Genomic DNA, 26983 nt, shown 5'->3' with positions numbered 1-26983 from the left:
AGTGAAGCAACTGCCTCTTCTCACTACAGAGGTGCCTGACGCTAAGGTCACAGCACACACAGTGCACTTGCAGGAACAATAAAACCATCCTCAAAGCCTGAGCTAAAAACAGTCAGAAGCATTTCTAACAGACCTGCAGCAACATTTCTAGGGGTTTCTTTTTATTAAAATACCCGCTGAAGTACGGGCTTTTGTCATTTTCTTTTAGGCAAATATTTCAAGGGGGTTTGTGAGCTCCAGCCACGTTGGACTCAGATACACATAATACCCATTTCGACACTGAGCTTAACACACCAGTCACAGACAAAAAGCCAGTTTCTACCTGGGAAGAGAAACCCCAAGGCAACATTACCTTGTTACACTGTGATCAGTTTTTTTAATTTGTTATGGTAGCTGGCAGTGTAAACAATCCCACCCAGACAAGGAGATCAAGTTTTATTTATCACTGTATCCTTTAATTATTCTGTCACCCTGCTTAATTAGCCTCAGCGCCTCAATATATAGGATTACTCCTTCTAAAGGCCTCGCTATATGCACGAGCAGTAACTTGATGCTGACTGCATTACAACAGAGGCATTCACAGCTTTAAACCACTGTCAGCTGAAGGCTGCTACAACCAGGTGCTTGTAGATGTGCACCCTCCGCCCAACTATTTTCTGTTAATGAATCAATATATAACAAAAACCAGTGAAGTTTCTGAACTGGGGCCTTTTAAAAGTAGCCCAACTCTGCACTTAAGTACAAATCTGTGTATGGTAATTTCCAGCCATACTTACAGGACACATCAGAGATACCCGCAGACTGGTTGTGGCAATCTCACTGTCAGGATCTGCAGTTAGTTTTTCTTTAACTATTAAAATAAATTAAGAAATTATACACGACATCATTATTTTAAATGATAATCTTGATTTTCCAGTACATGTACTTTATTTCCAGCTATCTAAAAAAACTAAGCATCTAAGAAACTAGTTCACAGCAATATCAAACAAAACAAAACTATTTATAAGCAACAAGCAAACACAGTGCATCACAAGATTGTTTGATGTGCAGCAGGTGCACCAACAGCTGTGATGGTTAGCACACCAAACAACCTGACATGCAAAGAGATAATTATAAAAAAAAAAATCAAATTAAAAAAAAAAAAAAAAAAAAAAAAATCGGTGAGTGAGGTACAATCAGCATCACATGCAAGTGAAGAGAATTTAGGACATCTACCTGCACCTCACAGCCCACCACAGTAAGGAGTGCTCACGGCATTCCCATAAGAACATTCCAGATGGGATCTCATCGTGTGCTCCCTACCAGTGCAGGGACCCTCAGTGAAGAAGTGCATGATGCCTCAGCACAGCAAAGGGAGCCTCTGATACTCTGGGCATGGACTTTGTTGTCATAATGCTGCGAATCCCCCAAGTATTACCAGTTCTGTTTTAAAAGAGCCACCAGCCACCCTCCAAAAGTACAGACGGGCAAATTAATTTGACTTACTCAGTGCTCTGGAATGATCGGGGTTTCTGATACCTTTCATTTTTAATCTCTGCAAGAGCATTGCTGAAGTAAGCTGACGAACGAGATACACAGACATGGAGTAATTCTACAAAAAGAGTGGTTAGAAATTAAATACTGGTTTCATACAGTACTTCCACTATGACAACAGATTGCTATTTACACCAGTAGCAGCATACAGTAAAAACAAAAACATGGCGACTTTTTTGCTTATAGTTATGAAACACATTGACAGATGACTTCATCATTGTGGAAGAGTCCAACACTGCCAGAATTCTCCTGTCAGTGAGGTCCAATTGTCCTACTCCGGTTGTGACTTAACTATGAAGAATAACTCCACAACCCGGAGACAATCCAGGCTCTTTTGTTGGCAAGATGAGTTAGACTGGTGACACACCTTCTCATACGTGTGCAGTCGTTAAGGTCTCTGCACATTTGTCTCCCGAATCCTTCCCCTTTTCAGTGTCAATCTGTTAGCAGGGAGCAAAATGACAAAAGAGAGAGGAACGGCCTTTCAGGTGCAAACAAAACACCTTCAAATGGCAGGGCACTGCACCAATTCCTTTGTACTTTTTCTTTAGCTTGCTCTGCACTTTTCAGCCAGGCCTCATTACACCATATCCACTCCTCTGAGGCTGGCCACATTTCCTAGCTTTTACGACTCTTCCCTAATTCTCACCACTTGCCAGCTTCTTTTGTTCAGCATTCCCTCTCTCTTCAAGGTCACTAATGAAAAGAAAATTCTGCAAGCCCCACTACTGCAGAATATTAATGCTTTCAGCTGCAATCTCTTATTTCCACCCGCCGCCACCCACCTTCCTATGGCTCCTATCTGGGCGCTGCATAAGAATTTTAAACAAGAACACCTACTGACCTGCTCCTCCTTTACCACCTATAGTAAAACCAGCTCTTACCTAGATAAGCAAATAAAGTGATCTAAACACATGGGAGACCACCAAGAAAAATGGCTGGGTTTTTTTCCTTAAAGACTGACCAACATTGCAGTTTATTCCAGAAATAATTCTGTAGGCTCAAGCCTGACCACCTCTGTGGGGTTAATGCCTCCTTCGCTCAAAAGCGCTCCGCTGTCAGTCAGCCAGAGGCCAACAAGCCCTTACCACACTGTCCCCAAGGGTCTCATTTAGCAGGTGAGTAGAGACGGCTGCTACATGAGGTCTGGTACGCAGAGCACCAACATGAAACCAAAGAACTCACTTTACCTCTCAAGGGTAAAGGGGAGTGCTAGGACAACCTCCAACTCATCTGCTTCCCTGAGAATACGTTTTGGCAGACACAGGGGCAGAAGAAAGCAGGGGTCAGCGGGAGAGGCCAAGACCACACACAACACTGCTGACGTTTCAAGATTCTTGTGCTTTATGACTGGGAAGCAACAGCTTAGATCTTTCCCTCCACCTCTGTTCTAGGAGAAAAAAACAAACACCAACAACCTGGCTATCAACACTGCCCTTCATTTATTTTCTGAACATTAGCCTTCTCTCCAACTCCTTTTTATAATCTTAACTAGTGTATAAAAGTTTATACTGGAGTATCACTTTGAAACGTGATGTCTCTGGTCCACAGATTCAGAGCGGGGAGAAGTGGAGAAGAGGTAAGCTACTTTGATAATTGAATCCAGAAAGATTTACACAACTAGTCAGAGGGAGAGGAATAAGTAGTTCTTGACTTACCAACAGCTGAAAGGGCTGCTGCAACAGCTATTTAAATCTAGGAAGAATTCAGAAAAAATCCTCACTCCTCCTTTCTTTCCTTAGTAAATCCACAGAGGAATTTCTAAACAGCTACGCAGCCATTTTAAAGGCTAACTCCTTTCCAACTCTGATGAATGATGGCAGGCACTAGAAAGCAACGGGTATCATGTTCCAGTCACCACACTATCTCCTGCCACCTGAAGTCTAGTGTGCTTTTCCCCCACGGCAGTTTTCCATGAAGTTTAGAACTGCATTATGAAGAGGCTTCAATTACATTTTTTTTCCCTAGCTCGCCATCCTTCTCCACATTGAGTCACTTCTCCCTCAAGTCACTTCCGGAATACTCTTAATCTGTAACAAAGCACACACCCCACACACAAGTATAGTCCAACCAAGCACGTTTAGGATCCATCAAGCCCAGAAACAGTTGACACCAGCAGCCTGATACCTCCCCAGTAAACCCTTCCCAGCAACCTGCCATCTAAGAGCTCTCTGACCTAGACCCATTTTGGTTTATTTGCAAGTACAATTATAAATCAACTCAAGAGAGGCAAGTTTCACGTAAAAAAAGATTTTCAAAAAACCCAGAGATGGAAGTCTCCATTAATCAGTTCTTCCTATGAAATAAAAAATTGCTTTTGTAAAACTACTTCGTAATACCTTGTTTGAAAATACAAAAACCTCAAAAGCCAATGTCAATGGCCCATTACAACAGATACTGAGAAACGTGCCTTTGAAAAAACAGCTACAGAATTTTATTTTTCACACCACCAGGCTACAAAGGAAGAAATTAGGTTTTTCTTTTGTTATTTTGTCACATCTGAACTGCTTTGTACTATTTACACCACAAAAAGTTATTGTTATTTTTGACACACATCAGGCAAGCCCTAACAGCAGGCTTTCTAACAGGAATTCTACATCAAAGTCTTTGCCATCTGTATGCAAATCTCACATACATTACTGTAAACTACTGTACATCTAAAGCAAACTGTTTCCCAGCACTGATAATACATTCAGTCACCTGACACTGAACACTTCCTGGTGTACATACACCTTGCCAGCAACACCAAGAAGCAGGGGAGAAGGCATGCTAGATGAGGTTATTCAGACAACTTCCCCAATCCTACAGAACACGCAGTTTACCTTTCCAATTTCGGAAGCCCAGGAAATGGAAATCTGGTTTGGCACTGCCGACGACAACCTAACCAGAGATGTTATATTCAAGGGGCGCCCAGGTCGCTTCTGTTCTATTCCATTTTTTGGCGGTGGAGCATATCCCTGTGGGAAGAAAAGACAACAAAAGCATTACAAAGTCTCCCCTCTGCACTCTAAAACCTGCTGAAACAGACTTGTTAGTTTTAAACAGATTTATGGGAAGCACATAAAGCCTAGAGGCTTTCTAGGCTGGAGACTAAATCCAACACTTTGAGAAATATCAGTCTTTGACAGTCTAATGCTACAAGTCAATTTTAAAGCATTTTTTGTTTTAAAGTGGTTTTACAGGAGTGCTGAAAAAGTGGAAGAGAATGCAGTTTTGCTCCAGGTAAGTTCGCTGGAAGAGTAAGAAGTAAATGTTGATGCTTTGTCCTTTTCTTCCGCCACCCTACTGAAAGAGTGTGGAACATCAAAAGGATGCAGCCTTAGTGACAAACACGGCAAGTCCTGAAGAGTTAATGCAGTATTTCACACCCAAAAAATATACTTAAGAAACAATAAATCTCATCCCAAGAACTCCACATCTCCTTGGTGTTTGCTTTGCCCTGCATCAACTACACCCAGACCCGTTAGCAACAAGTTGCCATCTGTACACTGCCAAGGCCCCTGATAAAGGGCTGTACATAGAATATTAGCTGTATTTAAGAGCTAATGGGCTCTGCTGTTATCTGCAGAAACCAAATAAACTGGATATTGTTTGCTTAGCTTTGACGAAGAATTTCATAACCTGGACAGCTTTTGTCTGTAGTTTATTTCCTACATGACGTCTGTGAATTGAATCGGGAGCCACTTGGTTTCCTTTCGCTTCCAGGCAAGCACACACCCTCCAGCACATTGTGAGTGGAAAGTCCTTGTGCTGTGGGAAGGAGCACACGGCCTGACTGCAGCTTATTCATCTCACCCTGTGTCTGTCACTATGAAAGCCAGCCAGTCTGCAGCAGCAGCTCCAACTCTGCTCTGAGCTCACAGACAGCCTGCAGTCCACTCATCTCAAAAACTCATCCGGCAAAAGAAGGATGCCAGTAAAAGATTGCAGCCCCAGGTCCTGCACAGAACCAACTGCCAGATTTCATTTAGTTCAAGCCAGTGGTGTTCTACAGGAAAAACTCTCCCAGAAATTATATGCTGGAAAAATACACACACATATTATTTTACCCAGAGAAACACAATTTTTCCAAGTACTAGGCTGTGAATGTAAGAGTTACTTTGAAAGACACCAAGTCTGAAAATAAAAAACAGAAATAAATAGCCTCTTCCACTCACTAGCCAAGTGTATCAAGGACAATCACTGCCTTTAATCCAAGGACTCTGTGGCTGTCATATCACTTCCTAGGTTTCCAAAGCAGCTCTATTACTAGTCCATACACTTCACCTGACAACCAAGCCCCAGCTGCGCCCCACCACTGCCCTTTACTAATTTCAGACAGGACTCTTGCTTGCAGTGACAGAATAGGGACTCAGAGCTTCCAGAGGCAGGCCTGCCATGCCAGAGTGGCAGAAAGCAATCACTGAAGCACTCTCTCTAAAAACTGTTTTCATCCCAGATGAGTGAGCCAGTAGCCATCAGGAACCTTACCACATATGCTTTATCACAGAACAGAGGCAGCAGATGCATGGGGACTGCTGACAATTTCACATTTAAAAGAATGAGTGATTTGCCATTTCTTTAATCAGACATAACAGCTGCAGCCATTTATAGACTATATATCCATTTGCTTTGCTGTAGTAGGCCTTTCTCTACTACGACTTTATAATGAGCTTACGTGGACAAACACACCATCCCTGCAATACTTAGGAGAGTATTTTCACGCATGCTGTACCAGCCACAATAACCCCGTTGGTCTCCAACCTAAAATGCAGCTGCTTTGTTTTCAAGAGAGCAAGGATTCAAGTTATCTGACATTTTCCAATATTTTTTTCTTTTTTGGAGACAAGACTGCAGCACATGTGCTTTTTTTCAGTCAAGATTTTTGTTTTCTTCCACAGAGCAATAGCCTTGAGATCCGATTCAAACTTGTACTCCTAGAACACTTTAAACCCTCCCTTCCTAGCCTTCCAGGAGTTAATCGAAGAGCCTCTCCAGTGGCCTAACACAGCCAGCATGCTCCAGCACCGTTTAGTTAGGCTGCCAATTCTAGTGGCTACCAAGTGCCAAAGTTATTTGGGCCTTTAAGTCTTCCACGCTTCTCGCAAGAACTGTATTAGTCAAAACAGGTGGAATCTGCTCCAGGCACAAAGAAAAAGTCTATCACCAGAAAGGACGATTGGTCTTCTATCTGGTTATTTCCAGCCTGCCCTGACATATTTGATTTTGTCCTTTGAAAGAGGCCTGCAGCAGTCTGTGGAGGTTCCCCGAGAAGAAAAGCAAATTACCTTTTTCAACTTTGGCATTTTGTCTTGCCTGCAAGAGAAGTCAACAGAAGAACCACCTGCTGTGGTGCATTATATATAAAATCCTTGTTACTTGCCAATACATCAGCATGCAAGGCTCTATATTTACTCCTTTTAAGTCAGAACCGACACTATAAGAGCAGGACACAGAAGAATACAAGAAAACACTGTTAACATGAGTTGGCACAACCTGAAGCAGTACTGGCACACTGGCAGCATTTCTCTGAAGTTTCTGGTAAGGATTGCAGCCAAGGAGATGACCAAGAATGATTTACAGACATCTGCAGAGGCATGAACCACTATATCAGGGAAAGACAGAACAGTACTCACTTAAGAACTGTACAAGCTGGCAATAGAGGCTGGCATCACTGATTAATTACCTAATACCAACACTACCAAGCTGCACAATAGCCGTCTTTCAGGCAAAGAAGTTATCTTACATTTCCTGCAACAGAAAGGAACCAGAGGGATGCAGACAGTAACCAAATCAACAGAAAAATGTTTACAGGAGGACTCAGACTGAGACTGTATTTGTCATTCAGCTCATAGTGAAGAAAGAGAGGAAAGGAAGTTGCCAAGACAATAATCATTTATTCACTTTCTCACCTAAAGTTTCTGCTGAACAGATTAAAGAATCCTGATGTGCAGGAAGAACCTACAGGATGTAAATGTAAAGCAAAGCATTGTCCAAGATGACAAACAATTTTTGCTACGACTGTGACATGTTACGCACAAAATGGATAGCATAACAGCATAGCAGAGACTATGCTAGTCTTACACTAGCAAGACGGAGAATTAGCAAACATCAATGTCCGCAAGATAACATCAGACCCAATTCTTTTTGGCAGGTTGCTTCAAGAAAGGAATACAATCCGCAAAAGAAAATCCTCAAGTTTATCACAGCGAACATAACTGGCAATTGCAGAAGATATGGACCAGCAAACATATGAAAGAACTCCTCTTACACACTGAAGACAGAAGAACAGTGATGCAATGGTTAAAGAAGCAGGGGGGAAGAAAAGCTAGAGAGTCTAATTTAAACTGAGTAGCGGCGGTCATGGTTGTATATGGCAGAAGGGAGGGTACAGGGCAACACATTTGACACTCCAAGAAGGTGACAAATGTTCTGAAAAGGCAGTTTCACACCTCCCCTCTCCACACAGCATTTTCCTAAACCCACTGCTGAAAAAAAACCTCTGTACTACTACTTTTCATGTCTTCTACAGCTTCCAAAACTATTTCAGAATGGGTTACATAAGAGTTTATCTGTTCTGTTGTACAGTGATACCCATTCCAGAGATTTTTCAATAATAATGAGAGCTTTTCACTTTTTGTATATATTCAAGCCTTGAGGCCACCTTGCCTACGTACTAACTTTTGCAGTATCAGACACTACAAAACTGTGTAAGTGTCAACGCTGTTCTGTTCCAGTATCAGCAAACACTAGGAACTAACACGTGTCTGTTCCTCAGCCCCACAACAAACTCTGTTCCAACCAGACAGAAGCAGAGCAGTGTAAGAATTTGTACACAAGGTGATACCATTCCCTCATTAAGAAGGAACTCAAGCCAATCCAAAATACAGATAGGCCAAACAGCCCAAAATGATCAAGTCAAATTCAGTTCTAAGACCTGTGAGGAAGATTCCCCATGCAGACACTGGTATGGTTTTGACATATTTTTGTTGACTGCAACAAATGAGGTTTGCTATAGGTGGCTAAAACACAATTAATCTAGCCATTACTATTATTACAGCCACTGGATATCTCACACAGCAAAGGTACAAACCATATGCCTAACATTAGCAACTACAGAAATTTGAGTGATAACAATAAACAGCTTGATTGTTTTAGCAGGCTAACATCACAGAAAAAAAACACACCTCACAACTCACAAAGAAGCCACAAATACATACAAACAAGCTTACCGGCAACGGAAACAGCTTTCCATTTACTTTAATACACAAACTATTAGGGTAATTATCTTCTTGAGGGCAGCTTGTCTCTGCTAGGCATAACCTATATCCCCAAAGAGAGAAAGTGTCATTTCCAAGTGTCACCACATTCGTATGTCCCCACAAACATCTAGACTTATGTTACATTAGCCAATTAAGAAGTCCTAAGAGAACACTATGAAAAAAGGTACCTTAGCTGAACTTGGACTGTGTAGTCTCTCCTGCCCCCTGGCAAGAAGTCCCTGTGATAAAAGACAAAAAAAAGTACCCATTTAGAAAGCAGATCTCGTATTCCAGCCGTATGCAGAAAGAACTGACACTCCTGTCCCAACATCACTAATACTGGGCTCTTATTTTAATTTCATTGAGCTATGAACAACTCTTGCGAGCAACACCTCTGTTTAGCTACTTCAACTTAAGTAGAACTTCAGGATTAGCATCCTCTGTCAGGAGTTTATAGTAACAATAAAGTATAATGTTGCCAGAGAGGAAAAAAAACCATTAATTCTCCTGGCTTACACCACAGGTCTTGCAACACAAACCCAGGGACAAAAGATAAAAGCAGCTTTCCATTCCTGCAGCCAGGAAACATGCAGGGAAGAAAAGCTTACCACCTCTCTAAATAGTCACAATTACTTGGAATCAATCAAGTAATTGTTAGCTCTTTAGTAGCATAGGATTTACCCCAACAGCACATAGTCTGTGCACAGTAGTTTCTGAAGAAAAACAGAACAGAAAAACTCAGCATAACTTTAGTGTAGTGAGGATTACCACTCTGCATCTGCAAGCTTACGCGATGCATAAAATTAATCAAAAAACCCATGCTTTCTCTGGAAATTTTGCAAAAGTTTACCTATGCCATGTGACACGTTTACTTCTTACCTGGAAATACAGATTTCTCTGACCTGTTGAGGTGTTAAAGCAAAGATAAAAAACTTCTCTTGGAACCTCTGAATACTGCTCTGTACTAGAAAAAAAAGAAAAAAAAAAAGACAGACAAAAGAGGTTTAACCATGGTGATTAAAGTCTTGATTAAAACAGGACCTACAATTGAGCTTTTCCTGGAACAAGGTGTAAGTCACTTAATATAATCAAATTGTGGCTGAACTGCAGGTAACCGTCAACAGGAAAGCAATGTAACAAATCATTCATTCAATTATATTCAGATGGCTTAATATCACATTACACTTCAGTACTAAAGAAGCTTGGCAAGACGTGTTATAATCCTTTCTCCCAAGGGAGAAAGGTTTAAACAAACACACAACAAAACACAACACTAGACACCTGATGAAAAGAGTACCACAGAGATATGTATAACTATTTTAATGTACTACAAGAAGACAGCATGCACCAGCAGTTATTAATGGACAGCTGGAAAATTACTCAATTCAGGAACAGCTAAAACCTTTGAGGAGGAAGGGAGGGAGCACAACCCCTAATGCCAGAGAAGCCAGCTAGACTTCATGTCTGGGAATTACCAGTATTTGGCAAAAATAAAAAAAAAAACCAACTTTCTTATCAGAAACCTACTTGTCTGTCAGTGATGGGAAGCAGTAATATTTTACTATTAAGGGTTCATAGTATGCACATGTTATTTTTCTACTTTCTTTTGACTTGAGAAATTAGAAATCATGACCTGAAATAAAGGCAGATTAGGCTTGTCCAACAGTTTAAAGTAACCAGCAGGAGGACAAATTCAAAAATAGCACAACTAAGCCAGGCAAATTCAGAGGAGCTACACTGCCTTGTACACCGTGTCATTCAGAGATTATCTCTATGCCCAGAAAACAAAAAATACAAAAAGGACACAGGTGGAGTGAACACACACACCAAGTTCCTCAAACAATTCGGAACAGCTACACTATGCACATATGCATGCAGACGCACACCTCCCATAGATAAAGCATTCTATATTTTAAAATACTTGAGCGCATGTGAAAAATATCATGGAATTATCAGATTGAGCATGGGTTAAAATTAAACCTCACACCTACACATTCTCTTGTGTTCTCTATTAGTGCAAAAGAATACCTACACTCATCCCTTTTGAAGGGTTGCAGTGAAGCGGATTATATTCCTAGCTCTCTGACCTACTTGTCTGTTTGTCTTCTGAATCCTTAATTATCAAACACACAAAACTTGTTTGTTCCACGTCCCAGTCACCTAGGTCTACTAACTGGGACTATAAGCTATCCATATCAATCTAAAAATATTAAATAAAGGAAGCCTTATTTCTAAATTTGCTCATGAATCCATGTAAAGAGTTATCCTCAGCTACTGTTCATATCCTTCTAACATCAGAAGGGCCCACTGTTTGCATATCAAGCCATATCTCACATCTCATCTCCCCATTCCTCCTCACACAGATCTGAGTTGCTGTTCTGGCCGCTGCCAACTTCAAGTACTGTATTCTGGAAAGAGTTTGAAGGTAAGTATTCAGCTAAATCAATATTGCCCCTCTTGCCCACGTCCTGTGTGGAACCAAAAGTTACAGGACCAGATAATTCTCACTCCTATGAAAATCAGGCAACGTGCAACAAAGCCTACAGTCTTCAAGGGAAAGAGGAAATTCCATGCAACTAACTATAACATGGTGATATCCCCGAGGAAGCATTCTCCTCTCAGGAAAAAAAGGATCATTTCCAAAGTCGAGGGAAACAGCTGTTAGGGAAATTTCTAGCATATCAACACCACCTCTAGATATCGTTGACCAGGAAACAAAAGGTAACTACATAGCAGAAATACAATGCAGAGCACACACTGTGTGTTTGGACAGTGACTACAGGGCTGGCAACTAGTATGGTTAACTATGAGCCTAACAGTTGCCCCATACCACAGAACAATTCAGGAAGCAAGTTAAGATACTCAGCTATTGCACACAGCAAATATAAGCAGGAGTTGGCCAAGACATCGTGGCACTGACAGATTATCTCTGTAAAGATGATGAGGCAGCATGAGCCACAGAGCTCCAACACCAAAGCAGCTACTGTACCAATACACAGGTTTGACATTAAACTCTTCTCTAACAGGCTGTCACGACAAAAAACAAAAGGAATACCAGGCGTTGTAAATCTTGCTTGTTAGTAACGTTTGCTGCTTTAGGTACTGGAGGATGACCAACGATCAGTATAGGCCTCACTGAGGTACAAGTCATGGCCTAAAAGGCTTTATTATCAGTAATAAAAGAAACAAAAATATTTAAGAGGACGCAAACAGCTTGCAAAAATGCTGAAGTGTTTCTAAACAATATTTTCTACCGTGCAAGATAAAAAACAGGTTGAATTTCCAGACAGAAAACACATATTACCAAATAATTGGATATGTTTAAGAGTGAGGCACTTGAAGCTAAACTGAGAGTTCAGGTTACTGGGAAGACTAAGGTCCACTCTAAATTTTAAAATGCAGTATGGCAACAGCCGGTAGGCTGAGAAACCATCACTAATCCGAGTACAAGGCTGAACTTTGCTGCACAAGGTATCTATTTCAGTGCCGGATGTCAGAACCTGCAGAACTGCTGCAGTGAGATAAGCGTAAAGTAACAAACCGGTGAACTTCTCTTTCCTTGTTGCAAGTCACAAAGTACTGAACCTGAAATACTTTTCCTGGTGGCCCCAACAGATGTGTTCCTCACTTGTACCAGGCAGAGACTTCAGGTCCAAATCTTTCAGCCAAAATTGAAGGTTCAGACTAGGTATCAGGAAGCATTTCTTTACTGAGAGGGTGGTCAAACACCAGAACAGGCTTCCTAGAGGTGTGGTCAGTGCCCCAAGACTGTCTTTCAGAGGCATCTGGACAATGCCCTTAACTATTACTCTTTAATTTTTGGTCAGCCAGTTAGATGGAAGGTACCTACAACAATCAACTGAACTATTCTACTCTATTATTCATTATTCAAAAGACAAATGTCTTTAATCATATGATATTTACAAAAGAGAATACTATTTTCTGAAGTGCAGCTTGGCACTTCTAAGGACAAGCAGTAAAGAGAGGGCAAGTGCAGAGATGAGAAGAGAAGGCAGGTTCCACTTCTCCCCAGCTGCAAAAAGCTACTTACATCTGGACTTAGTACTGTCAGAAGTAACACCTATTTCATTAATTAAAGCAACCTGCAGAGCTATTAAACACTTACCTAGACTTGTAGGTTTTATAAGCACATCAAGCACATCATAAAAAGGTAGGCTTTTCAGCTGAACATCAGGATGCACTGGTGGAATTGGAGGGGATGGCTGCTGCATCTCAAAGTGGGGCTTAGTGTCCTGAAGAAGCACAGAACTGACAGGCGAGGAAGGAGACTGAGGCGTGACCGAAGTTGAAGGGAGTGGGTGAATGCCAGCAACAGCCAGGTCAGGCTCGACAGGAGAGGAACTACTGTCCAAATTGAAAACTGTCGGTTTTATAGCTGGTAAGTCCGAAAGTCCTTCAATCGTCCTTGGGTACCTACGCCTATAGAGTTCTCTGATTTTTATCTGAACTGCTGGGCTGCAGCCGCTCTTCAGTAAGTGCAGTGCCCTCATCAGGAGGTCATGTTTCCGCCCGCTTTTATTACGTCCAGCAAACCCCAACAACACTTGTAGTTCAGAAACACGAAAACTTGACACCATATTCTAGAAAGAAAAGAGAGATAAACACAGGTGAATCAACAGTACCCCAAGTAGGACTTTGAGGAGCATGGTGAAGCATCTGAACTCCCATCGATCTAGTGTCACACTTGTTACCTTAGGTACCACTCATACCCTTACCCCACACAACAGTATAGTTAGTTTCAAACAAAAAAACCAAAGTGTCCAGGGTTAAGGCTGTTCGGTTGTGTTAATAATTTCAAAAGATTTCTAATTGTTTTCACACTCAAACAATAGCAACAACATAAACCTTAATGCAACCTGTGCAGCACTATCTTAAATTCACAGGCAGAAGCATAAGCTCCAACACAAAAATACCTGTGTCACTTCATGAAACAAGCAAATAAATACAAAAAAATAATCAGATGAAACAGTATTATCACCTGTTTTCCAACACATTTTAAAAATAAAATCAGGAGGTGTTTAAAAAGCACAGTTTACTCTGAAACATCCCTCATTTTGGGCAGCATGTTAAATGCATGAACAGAGCCAGGCACATCAGGCGTCATCCTTTCAGGAGTGAAACAGCAAGAGAGACTGTTTTCAAAAAGCTACATTGTATCATACCAACAAACTGTTAAACCAACATAACTGATTCTGAAGGTCACAGAAAGTTTCCTGTCCTTCTCTTAACAGGTTCTGGTATCATAGGCACGAAGATCTCTTCAAAGGAAATAATACTATTTACTTGATTATCAGAGTTAGCTGTGGAAGACTTTGAGGATTGAACTATGAAATTAATGAACAAAAAGATTCTCATTTAAAAAAAAAAGAAGAAATAAGAAAAGTCCACTATGCAATAGGAAGCAATCTTCTTCCAGTTCAAGAGAGGCAGGGAGCTACTGGAGAGGGTTCAGCAGAGGCTACCAAGATGATGAGGGGACTGGAGCATTCCCCTGATGAGGAAAGGCTGAGGGAGCTGGGGCTGTTTAGCCTGGAGAGGAGAGGGCTGAGAGGGGACCTCGTCAGTGCATACAAATACCTTCGGGGCGGGTGCCAGGAGGATGGGGCCAGGCTCTTTCCAGTGGTGCCCAGCGACAGGACAAGGGGCAACGGGCACAAACTGCAGCACAGGCAGTTCCGTCTGAACGTGAGGGAAAACTTCTTCACCTCGAGGGTGACAGAGCACTGGCACAGCTGCCCAGAGAGGCTGTGGGGTCTCCTGCTCTGGAGACATTCAAAACCCACCTGGACACGACTGAGCAACCTGCTGTAGGTGAACCTGCTCTAGCGGGGGGTTGGACTAGTTGATCTCCAGAGGGCCCTTCCCACCCTGACCATTCTGGGATTCTCCCCCATTATTAAAAACAAGTAGCTCAGCGTAGGCACAACATCTCACATTTTTGTGAGCAAGGCCCCTTTTCAGAGGTATAAAGTTGTCCAGAATTATTCTATGCAACTTTGTTCTTATTTCTGTGGGACTCCTCCACCATACCAAGGAGATTAAGTTTTAAAGATGAAAGAACATCTGCCTTTAATCTGTACTGCTGTACCATACAAACTCCAGACTCAAGGACTGGCAGGTAAAGGCCCTAAAAGGCAGTATATAGTAATAGACATGTGGGATCATAAAAGATATTTTTAAGAACAGTTCAAGAGTGCATTGTTGAGTTTTAAACAGTAGTCCAATACACAACATTTAAAGCTTTGGACATTGATTTCAGAAGGAATACAACTCAAAACACAGTGTTTTGGATTTACCTTCCCTAATATTTACTATACAGCTACAGAGTTTACACCCAGGTATTCTAACACGGATCTGATCTCAGCTTAAGTTTTAACACAACTATGCCATAACCATGCAGTCATCCACAAAAAAAAGTCTGAGCTCCCCGTGTGCCCCTAGCTGCTTGCTCCTTCTTCTCTCCTTAATGTTGAGAAAACTGGTTTTTTACAGTAAGATAGATCAGGAATTGAGCCAGATGAAAACTAAACTCGGAATCACAGAATCATTTAGGTTGGAAAAGACCTTAATGATTATTAAATCCGACCATTAACCCAGCACTGTCAAGCCCACCACTAACCCATGGCCCTGAGCACCATATCTACATGTCTTTTGAAGACCTCCAAGATGGTGACTCAGCTGGTTCCCTGGGCAGCCTGTGCCAGGGCTTGACTGCCCTTTTAATGAAGAATTTTTTCCTAATACCGGACCTAACCCTCCCCCAGCACAAGGTGAGGCCGTTCCCTCTCGTCCTGTCGCCTGTTCCCTGGGAGAAGAGCCCGACCCCCCTGGCTCCAGCCCCTCTCAGGGGGTTGCAGGGAGCCAGAAGGTCTCCCCTCAGCCCCCCCTCTCCAGGCTGACCCCCCAGCTCCCCCAGCTGCTCCCCACAGCACTTGTGCCCCAGCCCCTTCCCCAGCCCCCTGCCCGGCTCTGGGCACGCTCCAGCCCCTCAGGGTCTGTCTGGGAGCGAGGGGCCCAGAGCCCACCGCGCCATTCCAGGGGCGGCCTCCCCAGTGCCGAGGGCAGGGGGACGGGCACTGCCCTGCTCCCGCTGGCCACACCACTGCTGGCACCAGCCAGGATGCTGCTGGCCTCCTTGGCCACCTGGGCACACGGGGGGCTCATGCCCAGCCGGCTGCTGACCAGCCCCCCCAGGCCCTTTCCTACTGGACACCTTCTCAGCCGCTCTGCCCCCAGCCCACAGTGCTGCGTGGAGCTGGTGTGACCCACGGGCAGGACCCAGTACTCTTATCAGGTACACCAGACCCTTTCCTCATTGTTGAGGGGCAACGTTACTCTACATCAAATACTGAATTTCAGCATTTCCAGACAGCCAGTTTGGGTATGGTGATACTTCTATCAAGTAGCTAGGAGAACTAACGCAGCAGTCTTCCAACTGGTAATCCCCAACACCTCATCTATACATGCACCACAGACTCAACTGCCAGTTAAAGCAGTGTCGCACTGCAGCACTGAATGGGTCACTAACCTCTGAAGAAGTGACCAACAGCAGATGTCACCTTGATTTCATCCCAGCAACTCCTCTCAACAGCAAAATATCAGAAAAAAGGAGATGGAGACAGAACTGCATCCTGCTTGCAACTTCTGGAGGTTAGTTTCCACCTGACATTCCCCTGTTAAGTTTCCTTAGTCTCACAGTCAAATAGGGTGAAGAAAATAAACTGTTTCAGTATTCATAAAAAACAGCTTGAAGTACTAAAACAGTTTTAGAGTCATGCCACATAAAAGAAGTTTTGTTAAAAGATAACACTGATATTCAAGAATTTACTGAGAACTTCATGTCGCATGCATCCATAGATAGTTCCATAAACTTCATGGCAGCGTCAGCTCAGCTCCTTTATTTCAGATGCAGGCAGTAAGCATGACTCTGGATTCCATAATCAGTATGCAAATGAATAAAATAATCCTTTACATTGAGATTAAGGGAACAGTATGTATTGCAAAATACTGTCCGTTACCCTGCCTGCTGCCTTCTGTACATTCCTGCAAGTTAATCAAGGTGAAATGTGCAGTCAATCACACCTTGAAACAGCTAACATTTTATGTGGAAATTCCACAAACTAGCATTTTGTTATAAGATGGATTTCATTTTAGTAGAAGACACAGGCTGGCTTCAATACCATAGTCAGCAAGATTTTAAATTGACACCTCCATTAAAAATGCTTGGTAGTACAAAAAAGTCCCACAGTTTTCTTCATCAATACAAAAATCTTACATATGCTTTTGAAAAAGTCTTGTAAAAGTGAGTTTTACTGAAAGTAAGTAAAAAACGGCTTTTGCAACACTCTCCCCCTAAAGCTGATTCTATGTTCCCTTTAAGGCAACAACCACCATGTGCATAAAAACACAGCTAGTCTGATCTACATGTTTAAGCTTATTACTCCATTTACTGATATATCAAAATGGGCACTCATTATAATCAACGAGGCTTTATGGAGGCATAACATATGCTTAGAAGCATTTATAATCATGGTGCAAGACAGATATTACTTCCAACAAACACCACCAAGTTATGTTGCTGGAGCCCCAAAATTGCAGAAGACTGCAGCCTAGCTATTAACATGCTTTTCACATCACTGAATTAAGATTAGACGTTCAAGTTGCATCATGTAAATTCCAATTTTCTCTTAAGAGAAGTTATTTACAGCTGCACAGCCCAATAAAAAGCTTTTTTAGCACAGAATACCAAAGCCATTTTATTTTCAATGTTTCTCCATTAACATAGAATAGTTTGACAGAACTGTAAAGAAGGAAATCAGACCAGATAATTCATCAAATCATAAAATGGTTTGGGTTGGAAGGAACCTTCAAAGCCCACCCAGTCCCACCCCCTGCCCCGGGCAGGGCCACCTCCCCCCAGCCCAGGTGGGTCCCAGCCCCAGCCTGGCCGCGGGCACTGCCGGGGACGGGGCACCCACAGCTGCCCCGGGCAGCCTCTGCCAGCGCCTCCCACCCTCACGGGGAACAATTTCTTCCTTACAGCTGATCTAGATCTCCCCTCTCTCAGTGCAAAGCCTTTCCCCCTTGTCCCCTCGCTACAGGCCCTGGTACAGAGCCCCTCTCCAGCTTCCCTGTCGGCCCCTTTAGGCACTGGAAGGTGCTATAAGGTCTCCCTGGAGCCTCCTCTTCTCCAGGCTGAGCCACCCCAGCTCTCCCAGCCTGTCCTCACAGGAGAGGTGCTCCAGCCTCTCATAATCTCCATGGCCTTCTCTGGACCTGCATATCCTTCTTATGTTGGGGGTCTCAGAGCTGGACACGTTACTGCAGGTGGGGGTCTCACAAAAGTGGAGCAGATGGGGAGAATCACCTGCCTCAAGCCACTGATCACACATTCCAGTAATTCTATATTCCAGAACCTTTCTTCCCCTGAAATTCATACTTGAAGGTCGTAAGAAATTTCACAGGGTTTTTTGTTTCTTATTGTTAAACTATAGCAACCGTGATTCATAAGCAGAAATATCATTCTAAACCATTAAGCTGTAGGTGTATCTGGAATGGCATTCATTTCACAGGGACAATGATGTTAAGGAGTCCAGGAAATGCTGACACGCTGCTGAAATTAAGGGCGGACATGTTTCAGAGCAAAGAGATCACAGTATCTCTCAAATGAGATACGTGATATTTCACACTCCCTGTCAAAGCTACCTGCAATTGTAATAGTCATTGTAGTTACGTATATAAATGAAAGGTAATCAAGAATGCCTGTTAAATTCTTGACGTATGTCTACAATAAGCACCAATGACTGTAGCTTAGCTTCTAGGGCAACTACAACTGCTCAAGTAGTGAACCCTGCACTTGAACCTGCAGAAGTTGACTCAAAAGTTCTAGTCAGTCTGCAGCAGAGAGCTCTGCTTCAGCCCCACTGGTTTCTGAAGTGTCTGAAGGCTATATAGGGAAGGGGTGTACCAAGAACCAACCCCACAAATTGTCATTCCTGGCTTTAAGCCCTCTTCTGGACACTCATAGTAGAGAAGCACATTTGTGACATCTTTTGCAGTAAATCTGCACACACACTGATTTACATCAGGCTAGAAATGTGTAATACTTGTAAGAAAGAGCATCTCGTGCATTGGAAGGTTGAAGATGTCTATGCTGACCCTAAATACAAATATAGATGTATTCTGGAAGCTGATGTAACTATAGATAAAAAACTGCAAGTCCTGGGAAAGAATGAAGACGTCACTAGTTAAATCTGTGTAAGTATACAGCACAGGAAGGGTAGCTCTGAAGAACACAACAGTGGATACAAGCAGCATGACCATCAGGTCCTCAGCATTATGGGAATTTTTCTTTGGCCTAACTCTAGCCTGGCTTCCAAATCAGGCATTAGTCCTCAGAGTTGCATGCACTCAACGTAACAGTGAAAACTGTAAATTAAATACTTGTGTTCATTTCATGTAAGACGCTCAAAACAAAGCTTGACCCATTTCATTGCAGCCACATTTCTCCTTCCTCTCCCCAGTCACTGTATCTCAGCACAATCATTTAAAGTTTTTTGTATCTAGAATAATTAAGGCACCACAATAAGCTTCACTGGTCTGAAAGAGTGACTATACATCTAGGAAGGACAGGGGAATTACATGCATGTACAAGATAACAGTACATTATCACAGGGTTATTAACAGTATTTTTCAGAGGTTAACTTATTTAATACACTCAGCGTTAACTACAACCTAAAGATGACTACATCACCAACAGAAATTACTCAGTATCTGTTCTGTCCATCATTTCTAGATCAACATGCATAATTTGATTTCTACATCAAACCCCCAAACTGGTCGGCATATACAAGCCAACATTATTAACATGGCTAAGATAAAACAGCATACAACAGACTATCTGGCAATGAGCTTGATGAGGACACATGAAAATAGCTCTCAGTGTTTTCTTCTTTGTCAACAATTTAGCACTAAGCAATGTTCCACCTGGTAAATAGGCAAAGGCTGTTCATTCAGACTGGAAAAATAAAACCAAGAGGACCAGAAAGACATCAAGTCTAGTATGAACAAGAGATCCAATCACACAAGAATGAGACTTCAATTTCTGTATTTTAATATGGTATCTAAACCGTATTGCTCTTCACATTTGAATGGCGTGACTTTAGCACCAGGTGTGCAAGGGCAAAAATTAAAAGTGGTACCTACTTACAGCATTCATAAACCCTGATTTTCCAGTAAAATGTGTAACATCCCCTTCCACATAAGATGTATGAGCACACTTCCACCCTTCTCACTAAAATGAGGGGGGGGTTCCACAATGGCCTCATGGAAATGGAAAACCAATTGCTTGTGTTGCACAAATTAGTTTTGGCAGACATACTCATTTGCCTATAAAGAGGTTTTTTTTTTCCCATAAAGATGAAACTAATGCATTACTTCAACACCTGATTAAATACAAACTATGAGACTGAAGCCATTACCTTCTAAACTAGGGATCTGCAATGTTTCAAGGATAGCGTGCACTCTGTATTATTTGTTTCCAAATTAGTGCCAGGATGCCAGCAGAAACTTAGGGGACCCAAGAGACATTCTCTCTAAGTAGTAACATGTAACTGATCTGCTTATCTGCAGTACTTTGCCGGGATGCAAACCACAGCTTCAAGCCAAATCTTGGTAAGTTCAGAATTTGTAGGGAGCTGGAATCATTTTCTCACAGATGGCTCTCAGAAGGAGCTGTAGTTCCCCAATCCTGGGCCAATTCTGTTCAAAAACGTGTTCACATGCCATCTCTGGCCTCCACACCAGACTGCTGATTTCTGTTCCATGTCTGCCTATGCCTGTGTATTCCCTTTGATATTCACCAAGCTGCCTGTGAGTATTACAGATAAAAGTATAAGCCACATTTAAAAGCACATCTGTAAACAGCAGGTCTGAAAATTGTACCTCAAAAACATAAGGAAGATACAATTGTGCTCACCACGTCTTCTCAGCAACTCCCTATTATTCCAGAAACTGGTAACTTACAGAGCTCAATAAATGCTATTAATTAATTAAGGGTTAATCCAAAGGTCTGGAAGGGCAAGCCTTATGCTAGGCATTTTCATCAGCATCTTGAAAAGTAGCGACTGCGGTTACAGCTACTTCCGAATCCTTTAACAAAACTGAAGATTTCTAAAAGGCATGATGTAACACCAGGTTCCTTTGAGTCCATTTGTTTTCTTTCACTACAGCCTCTCAGTTAGAACCCTTTGGTCATAGCTCCGCAGAACTTTTACTCTGAAGATCCAGAGGACAGCACGGATGGTACAGACAAATACCAAAACGATCTTTTGCACTGAGAATAGAAAAATGCTGCCCCTGCATGTTTCCCTCAAAAACAGAATTTAAGAGAGGACTCTGACCTCCTGCCTTTAGTCAGTCCATAACGATTTACTAAAATGAATTCCACTCTCCACATTGCCCTAGTGGCCTTTTATAAGGCAGGTAGAGATCACATACTACAGGAAATTGCAATCAACAAGAGAGCAGCAAACAATACTGCCATAAAAACGTCCCATACATTATTCTATAAAGCAGCAGTTTAAAAATCACTCCTAAAGGTCAATTCAGAAAACCTATTGGGGGAGGGGGATGCAGGTGTCTCTTCATTGGCCAAAACCAGGAAGAACTGGCTGTCTGAAAAAAAAAACAAACAAACCACAACCAAACTGCAGGAGGGGGCCTGGAAACAGGACCATAAGTAACAATCAGTTAGGTGAAAGGAATGTGCTCGAGCTTGTAGGCCACAAACCCTGGGAGGACAAGGAATGTGAACAGATAACAACTGACAGGATGAGTCAGGAGGAGAAAAGATAAGGAGATGAGGAACAGATAGCGCCCATGAGAAGTAACACATTGCTGTTAATTGATGACTGTAAAAACTTAAAGTGGGTTTTTTTTGTTGTTAACCAATCAGGGATTGCCTAGTATGTAAAGCTTAAAGAACCAATCTGTTTAAAGCGCGCAGCTTCTGAAAACATATATAACCTCGTGATTGTATACAATAAATCGACATTTGCCTGCATCAAGCAGCGTCCCGTCTCCCCATCGCAGCACCAAACCACCAAAGAACATAAACCTGCAAACCAAGTACCTGGTATTCAAGCAGACACATTCAAATGTATCCCCTTAAAAAAAAAAAAAAGGCAGTAACGTCCTTGAAGACATAAGGCAGTCGACTATATTCTCTTCCAAAAATATATCTACAGCTTTCCCAAAATGGACCATGAATTATTATCAGCCAGCTGTTGAACATTTAGAGAAGCTCCAGGCTAACAGATTTATCTCACTGGTACTCCAGTTTACAAATAAGATGAATGGGAACATCAAAAGACATTTCTTCAGACTAGTATTTTTTTAACTGCTGATACCTATTCCTCTGAGCGACAAAAGGGCGGTCCTGTAGTTGCCCTGAAACCTAGTTCCCTTTTCCCTCCATACTTCCTATGTTACTTTTGGCAAGCAACTCAGGTGCATGTATAATTGCAAAGGTATTTAGGTACCCAATTCCCAAACAGAGTCTATCCATACTTATGTCTATCTACATAAGTGATTATAGCACTTTGGAAAATGCAAATCACAGCTCAAGCCTCGGTAAGAGGAGCTACACCAAGAGTTACTTACCTCTGCTACAAAGTTTACACTGAGGGTTTAGCCAACTACCTAGCTACACCCTTTAAGAGGCCTTGGAACAAGGGCTGAAAATGAGCAAGGACACTAAACAAGAAAACAGGTAAACACAAACAAGTTAATTTAATGTGTAGGTGTTTTTTAAGTAAGCCAACCCTTCTTAAACCTGAGACTGAGATAGAGCACTACTGTTCTCAAATAAAGAAACTCAGTTCTTTCCATGAGATTTTTATAACCGAGCTGCTCTGCTACACCCCAGCCACTTCAACCCAAGCGGTGTTAGTGCTGGAATAAGCCTTAGTGTAGGAAATTCTCTGGCAATTGCAGCATGTTTCCCACTGTTGGTCAGATTAGTCAGTTCAGCCATCAGCCCTCTCTCTACACTGAAGCCTAACTCACAGTGGTTCCTATTTAAGTGACTCTTGATTCCTTCCGCAGGAAAGTCTGGGTCGGGGGGGTTCAGCATGCATGCTGTATTCCCTCGGCGGCACTTCTGCAGGTATGGATGCTGCAGAAGGGCAGCGTTTTCCTTCTGGACAAAGATATTCACAGATGGTTCAAGAAACGTAAGGAAAACCAGAAACGATGCAGTCAGCTCTTTGTGTACACACCTTAAAATACGAAAGGCCAACCCCCCACCGCAAAAATCTGTTACGGAAAGTCCACAAGTGCAATATAAGACATTCAACTGAGGACAAAACAGATCTGAAAATAAATTGTGGATTTCACGCTTCACTGGCGCGATCTTCCCGGTTCGAAAGCGTTAATGAATTTTTTAAAAATCCAATAATGACTAGTGTTTGCCAAAAACCCCAGTCATTATTCAGCATTCTCCCGTCAGCCGGCGCTACGGGCAGCACGGCGCGGAGCCCCGCCAGCCGCCATGCGAGCCACCGGCCCCCGGCTTCCCGCCCGCGAGAGCCCAAACGCCGTTTAAGATGTCGGGAGGGGGTGTGTGGGGAAGAACCCCACTAACAGCACAACCCACACGGCGGAGCTGGGAAGCGGGCTCGCCCCCCTCCCCGGGGAGGTGACAGGGAGCGTTTTCCTCAGGGACGCCGCCGGCTCCCGCCGCCCTCCGACCGCGCTCCAGGGCGACCCCGCTTCCTCCCCGGGGAAGGCGCCGGCGGTTTGCGGCCGTTACGGGCTGGCTGCCGCCTCAGCGAGAGGCGCCGCGGACTCACCGCCCGCCCGGGCACGCACCGGGGGGCGCGGCGCGGGCTCCCCGTGAGGAAAGGCCGGGGGATGAGGTGGGCGAGCGCCCCCCCTCCTCCCCACCCCGCCGCGGGAGCGGCCAGGCGACATCTTGGCCCGCGTCTCCCCCCGCCGCCGCTTCTCCCTCCTCACCCGCAGTTCCTCGAAATCCGCCATTTTCTACCCGCTGCTGCCGCCGCCGCCGCCGGGCCCCGCCGCCACCATCGTGCACCCTGCGCGCGCCCCCGGCACGTGACGGGGGAGGGCGGCTCCGCCGGCGCGGCGGGGGAGGGGGGGGCTGTGGGGGGGAGCGGGGCCGCCCGCCCGGCGGGGAACCGAGAGGGAAAGACAGCCGCTTCTTTTGTGTACACGCACCCGGTACGGGGCCGGGCTCCTCCGCCACCCTCGGGGTCCCTAGCAGGCCCAGACCCGAGGGGCGGGCGGGAGGAGGCAGCTCCCCCCCGACACACCCCCGGGGCTCCGGCCTGGCAAGAAAGCCAAGGGGACGCGGCCGCCCAGGGACCCCAGGGACATGGCGACCGCCCAAGGGGCTGCCGCTCTCCCCCTCCCCAGAATTTAACACCGCAGAAGACACAGGGGTTAAACACAATTGCTACATTCACACACAAAAGAACAGCAAAAGTCTCGCTATTGAAGTGTGTTACATGGAAAGGTTGGGCTTGCGCTGTGATTTTATAGCTTTCTTAGTTTTAATCCATCTAATCAAGAGCAATCTCATAATTTGTATTATAATGATGATGTGACACGTTTTATTAATAAAAAATGAAGTGAAAATGTCACTGGCAGTAAGCTTCAAAACCGGATAATGGGTTTCCAGCTGTAAGGGAAATGTTGAGACATTTACAGAAGAATAAACATTGAGGTGCAGCTGAGAATATTATTTTCAAAAGCAGCCAGAGATCATTATCTAGTCACAATAATTACCTAGTCACAATATTCCATTTCATTGGCAACTGGGCCGTTAAACCAAACAACCGATTTATTGCAATAAAAAAAGCAAAGACTGAGCCAACAATCTGGCAAGCAGCCAAACCAACCCAAACACAAAGCTGAGGAGAGACATTGGGGGAAAATAAAGGTCTGAAATACAAAATATAGTTGCCCATATTAACCAAAAGGCACCAGTTTTTGCACAACTGATGGATCCAGAGCAGTAACTACAACCAGAAGCTATCACAAGAACAAATATAAGTACACTACACAGAAGTTTCTTAGCAGGCCAGGACACAGGCCATGCTGGCAGCAAGCTCTGTGAGGAGGGATTCTGACAGACAATTTTGGGAACAGATAGCCGAACCTTTACGGAGGGTACACACTGGCTAAGTTCACTCAATATTGTTACAAAATCTGGATGCACAGGTACTCAATAAGTAACATTGTTAGCGGTAATTTTGCAGTAGCTTTTTGAGATAGGCTTTCCTTTTTATTTACTGTCAGCTAGTCCAAGCTAAACCCTTACTTCTGCTGAAGATTTTAGCCATAACCACAGATGGCTAGGCCTTCCCTGCATAAAAAGATTTGGTGCTTGGTCTCGTAACAGTAATTTCCTTAACAATTTAAACATATGGACTTTATTAATTTCAAACCCCTGTTGTTAGTCAAAACCAGGAATCTGCAGCCTAATAAAACGTGCTGCCTGCCACACCACTGTGCAAGTTCAACTCCCGAGTCAGTCAAACATTTATTTTTCCCTGCAATTCAATACCAGGCTAAAGGGGCAAGCTGCAGGTTGGGATCTCTTAGATCATTAAAGCATACATCAGCACAGGCCAGACCAAAGCTTTTTCTCCTCTCCTTTCAGCACACCCTCACACATTTCTTCCTTCAAATACAGCAGGAAAGACAGTATTGTTCAAGCTCACATCAAGCTGGGCATTTCTTTTCTCACATACACTCACTTCCCACTTCAGAACCGCATCTTTCAACCTTCCCATTCATCTCATCCCCAATATCTGCTGGGATAGAGCAAACAGATTATAGTTTGTATTTTAACACCTCACACATATAAGATAATAAGAGTTTATGGATTAACTTACATGGATTTTTTGCTTGAGGATTTCCTTAGGAGTTCTATTCATCTTATTTTGATTTCCCCCAGCTTTCCTTCTTGTACTCATCACCAAGGCCATACCCTTGCAAAAAAAAAAAAAAAAAGTACTCTGCTTCTGGTCCTCCTCAAGCTTTTTCCTAGACCCTTACTGCACAGATGTGCAAGGCACAGGCCCTATCTTCTCCCACTCTGTTACCTTAACTCTGTACTGATTTAAAGAACTAAGTCAAAATTTCTTAGTGACTGAGTATCCTTTACTGGCAGCACGGGGGATCCTTCTGCCTAACGTGCATGTTTAAAGTAACTAATTATCTTATATTTATACAATAAAACAATGAATATTCAATTAATGCCTATAAATATTCATTACTAATCCCGCCTACTCTCACTTCGTGTGTTAATTAGCTTATCAGTGCGCTTGCGCATATTCCTCCAAGAATTGTGGGCAGGGGTCTTTGGGAGGAAGGCCATAGGTCTTCCTCATGGTGTACTTTTCACCTTTTGTCTGGTATGTGATGATCTTGCCAGTTTGCAGTGTTCTTATTGGTCTGAGCTAATTTACGTCCTTGTCAACCATCTGTTTCTTCCACTTGTTTCTTTTAATTGCTCCCTCTAGATAAGTTATAAGCAGGCCCCTTGTTAGAGAAAGTTAGAGAAACAGACTCCTTCTCTGATCAGTTATTTCATTAATTATTTCTTTCAGACTATGGTTACATGACCTAATTACTATACCTACATTTTTGAGTAAATATAAGTCCTTAGCCTTGGTACAGGGTTGTACAGAGGATTTCATAGCAGCTTTTGTTGTGCAACTATTAATTTCATTAGAATATATTTCTTTTATTCATTATACTTTAACTACAAGGGTTATTCTATCCTAGAGTGAATTCATTCAGTATCAGTACCAAGGTCTCAGTCAAGTCTCCCTTGTCTGTTTTTTCCAGTTACTAAAGCCAGCCTCCCTTTTTGCTTTAGCTCCTCAAAATCCTGCTGTTTTTTCAAAACTCCTCACATCAGCTCTAGGCTTACATCTACCAGTTACCAGTCCAGCTTAGCAGCTTACCAACATTTCAACCTTTCCAACATTTCTCTTTCCTTTTAAGAAACCTACCTGAAGTTCAGACATTCCTTCAGCTTCTGATACTTCTTTGCTGCTGCTGCTGCTTCTTCTTCTTGCACTTCTGATACCTCCTCCTCCCCCTCTTCTTTGCTCTCTCATAACCCCCTACTATAGCTCCTAAAGTTATTTCCTATG

General features: G+C 43.2%; 1 protein-coding gene across 23 annotated transcripts in view; it reads right to left on the bottom strand.

Moving 5' to 3' along the window:
- The window catches only part of PIAS2 (protein inhibitor of activated STAT 2), a 33499-nt gene extending 9536 nt beyond the window's left edge, over positions 1 to 23963 (bottom strand). For all 23 annotated transcript variants that reach the window (XR_008730197.1, XR_008730196.1, XM_055698744.1 and 20 more), the window contains exons 1-8: positions 23811 to 23963; positions 12901 to 13375; positions 9654 to 9738; positions 8963 to 9013; positions 8745 to 8835; positions 4356 to 4490; positions 1486 to 1591; positions 777 to 850 (exon numbers count right to left, since the gene is read on the bottom strand). Coding sequence is in view for 21 of the 23 variants with exons in the window: in XM_055698744.1 (XP_055554719.1) it covers positions 777 to 850; positions 1486 to 1591; positions 4356 to 4490; positions 8745 to 8835; positions 8963 to 9013; positions 9654 to 9738; positions 12901 to 13375; positions 23811 to 23834 (1041 nt within the window). In the remaining 2 variants the exon portion in view is untranslated. The remainder of the gene's footprint in view (positions 1 to 776; positions 851 to 1485; positions 1592 to 4355; positions 4491 to 8744; positions 8836 to 8962; positions 9014 to 9653; positions 9739 to 12900; positions 13376 to 23810) is intronic.
- Positions 23964 to 26983: the final 3020 nt, after the last annotated feature.

Source organism: Falco cherrug, chromosome Z, assembly GCF_023634085.1.
Source record: "Falco cherrug isolate bFalChe1 chromosome Z, bFalChe1.pri, whole genome shotgun sequence".
NCBI classification, from domain to species: Eukaryota; Metazoa; Chordata; class Aves; order Falconiformes; family Falconidae; genus Falco; species Falco cherrug.
Note: the sequence above shows the minus strand (reverse complement) of the source record. Positions and strands in the feature narration are given on the sequence as shown.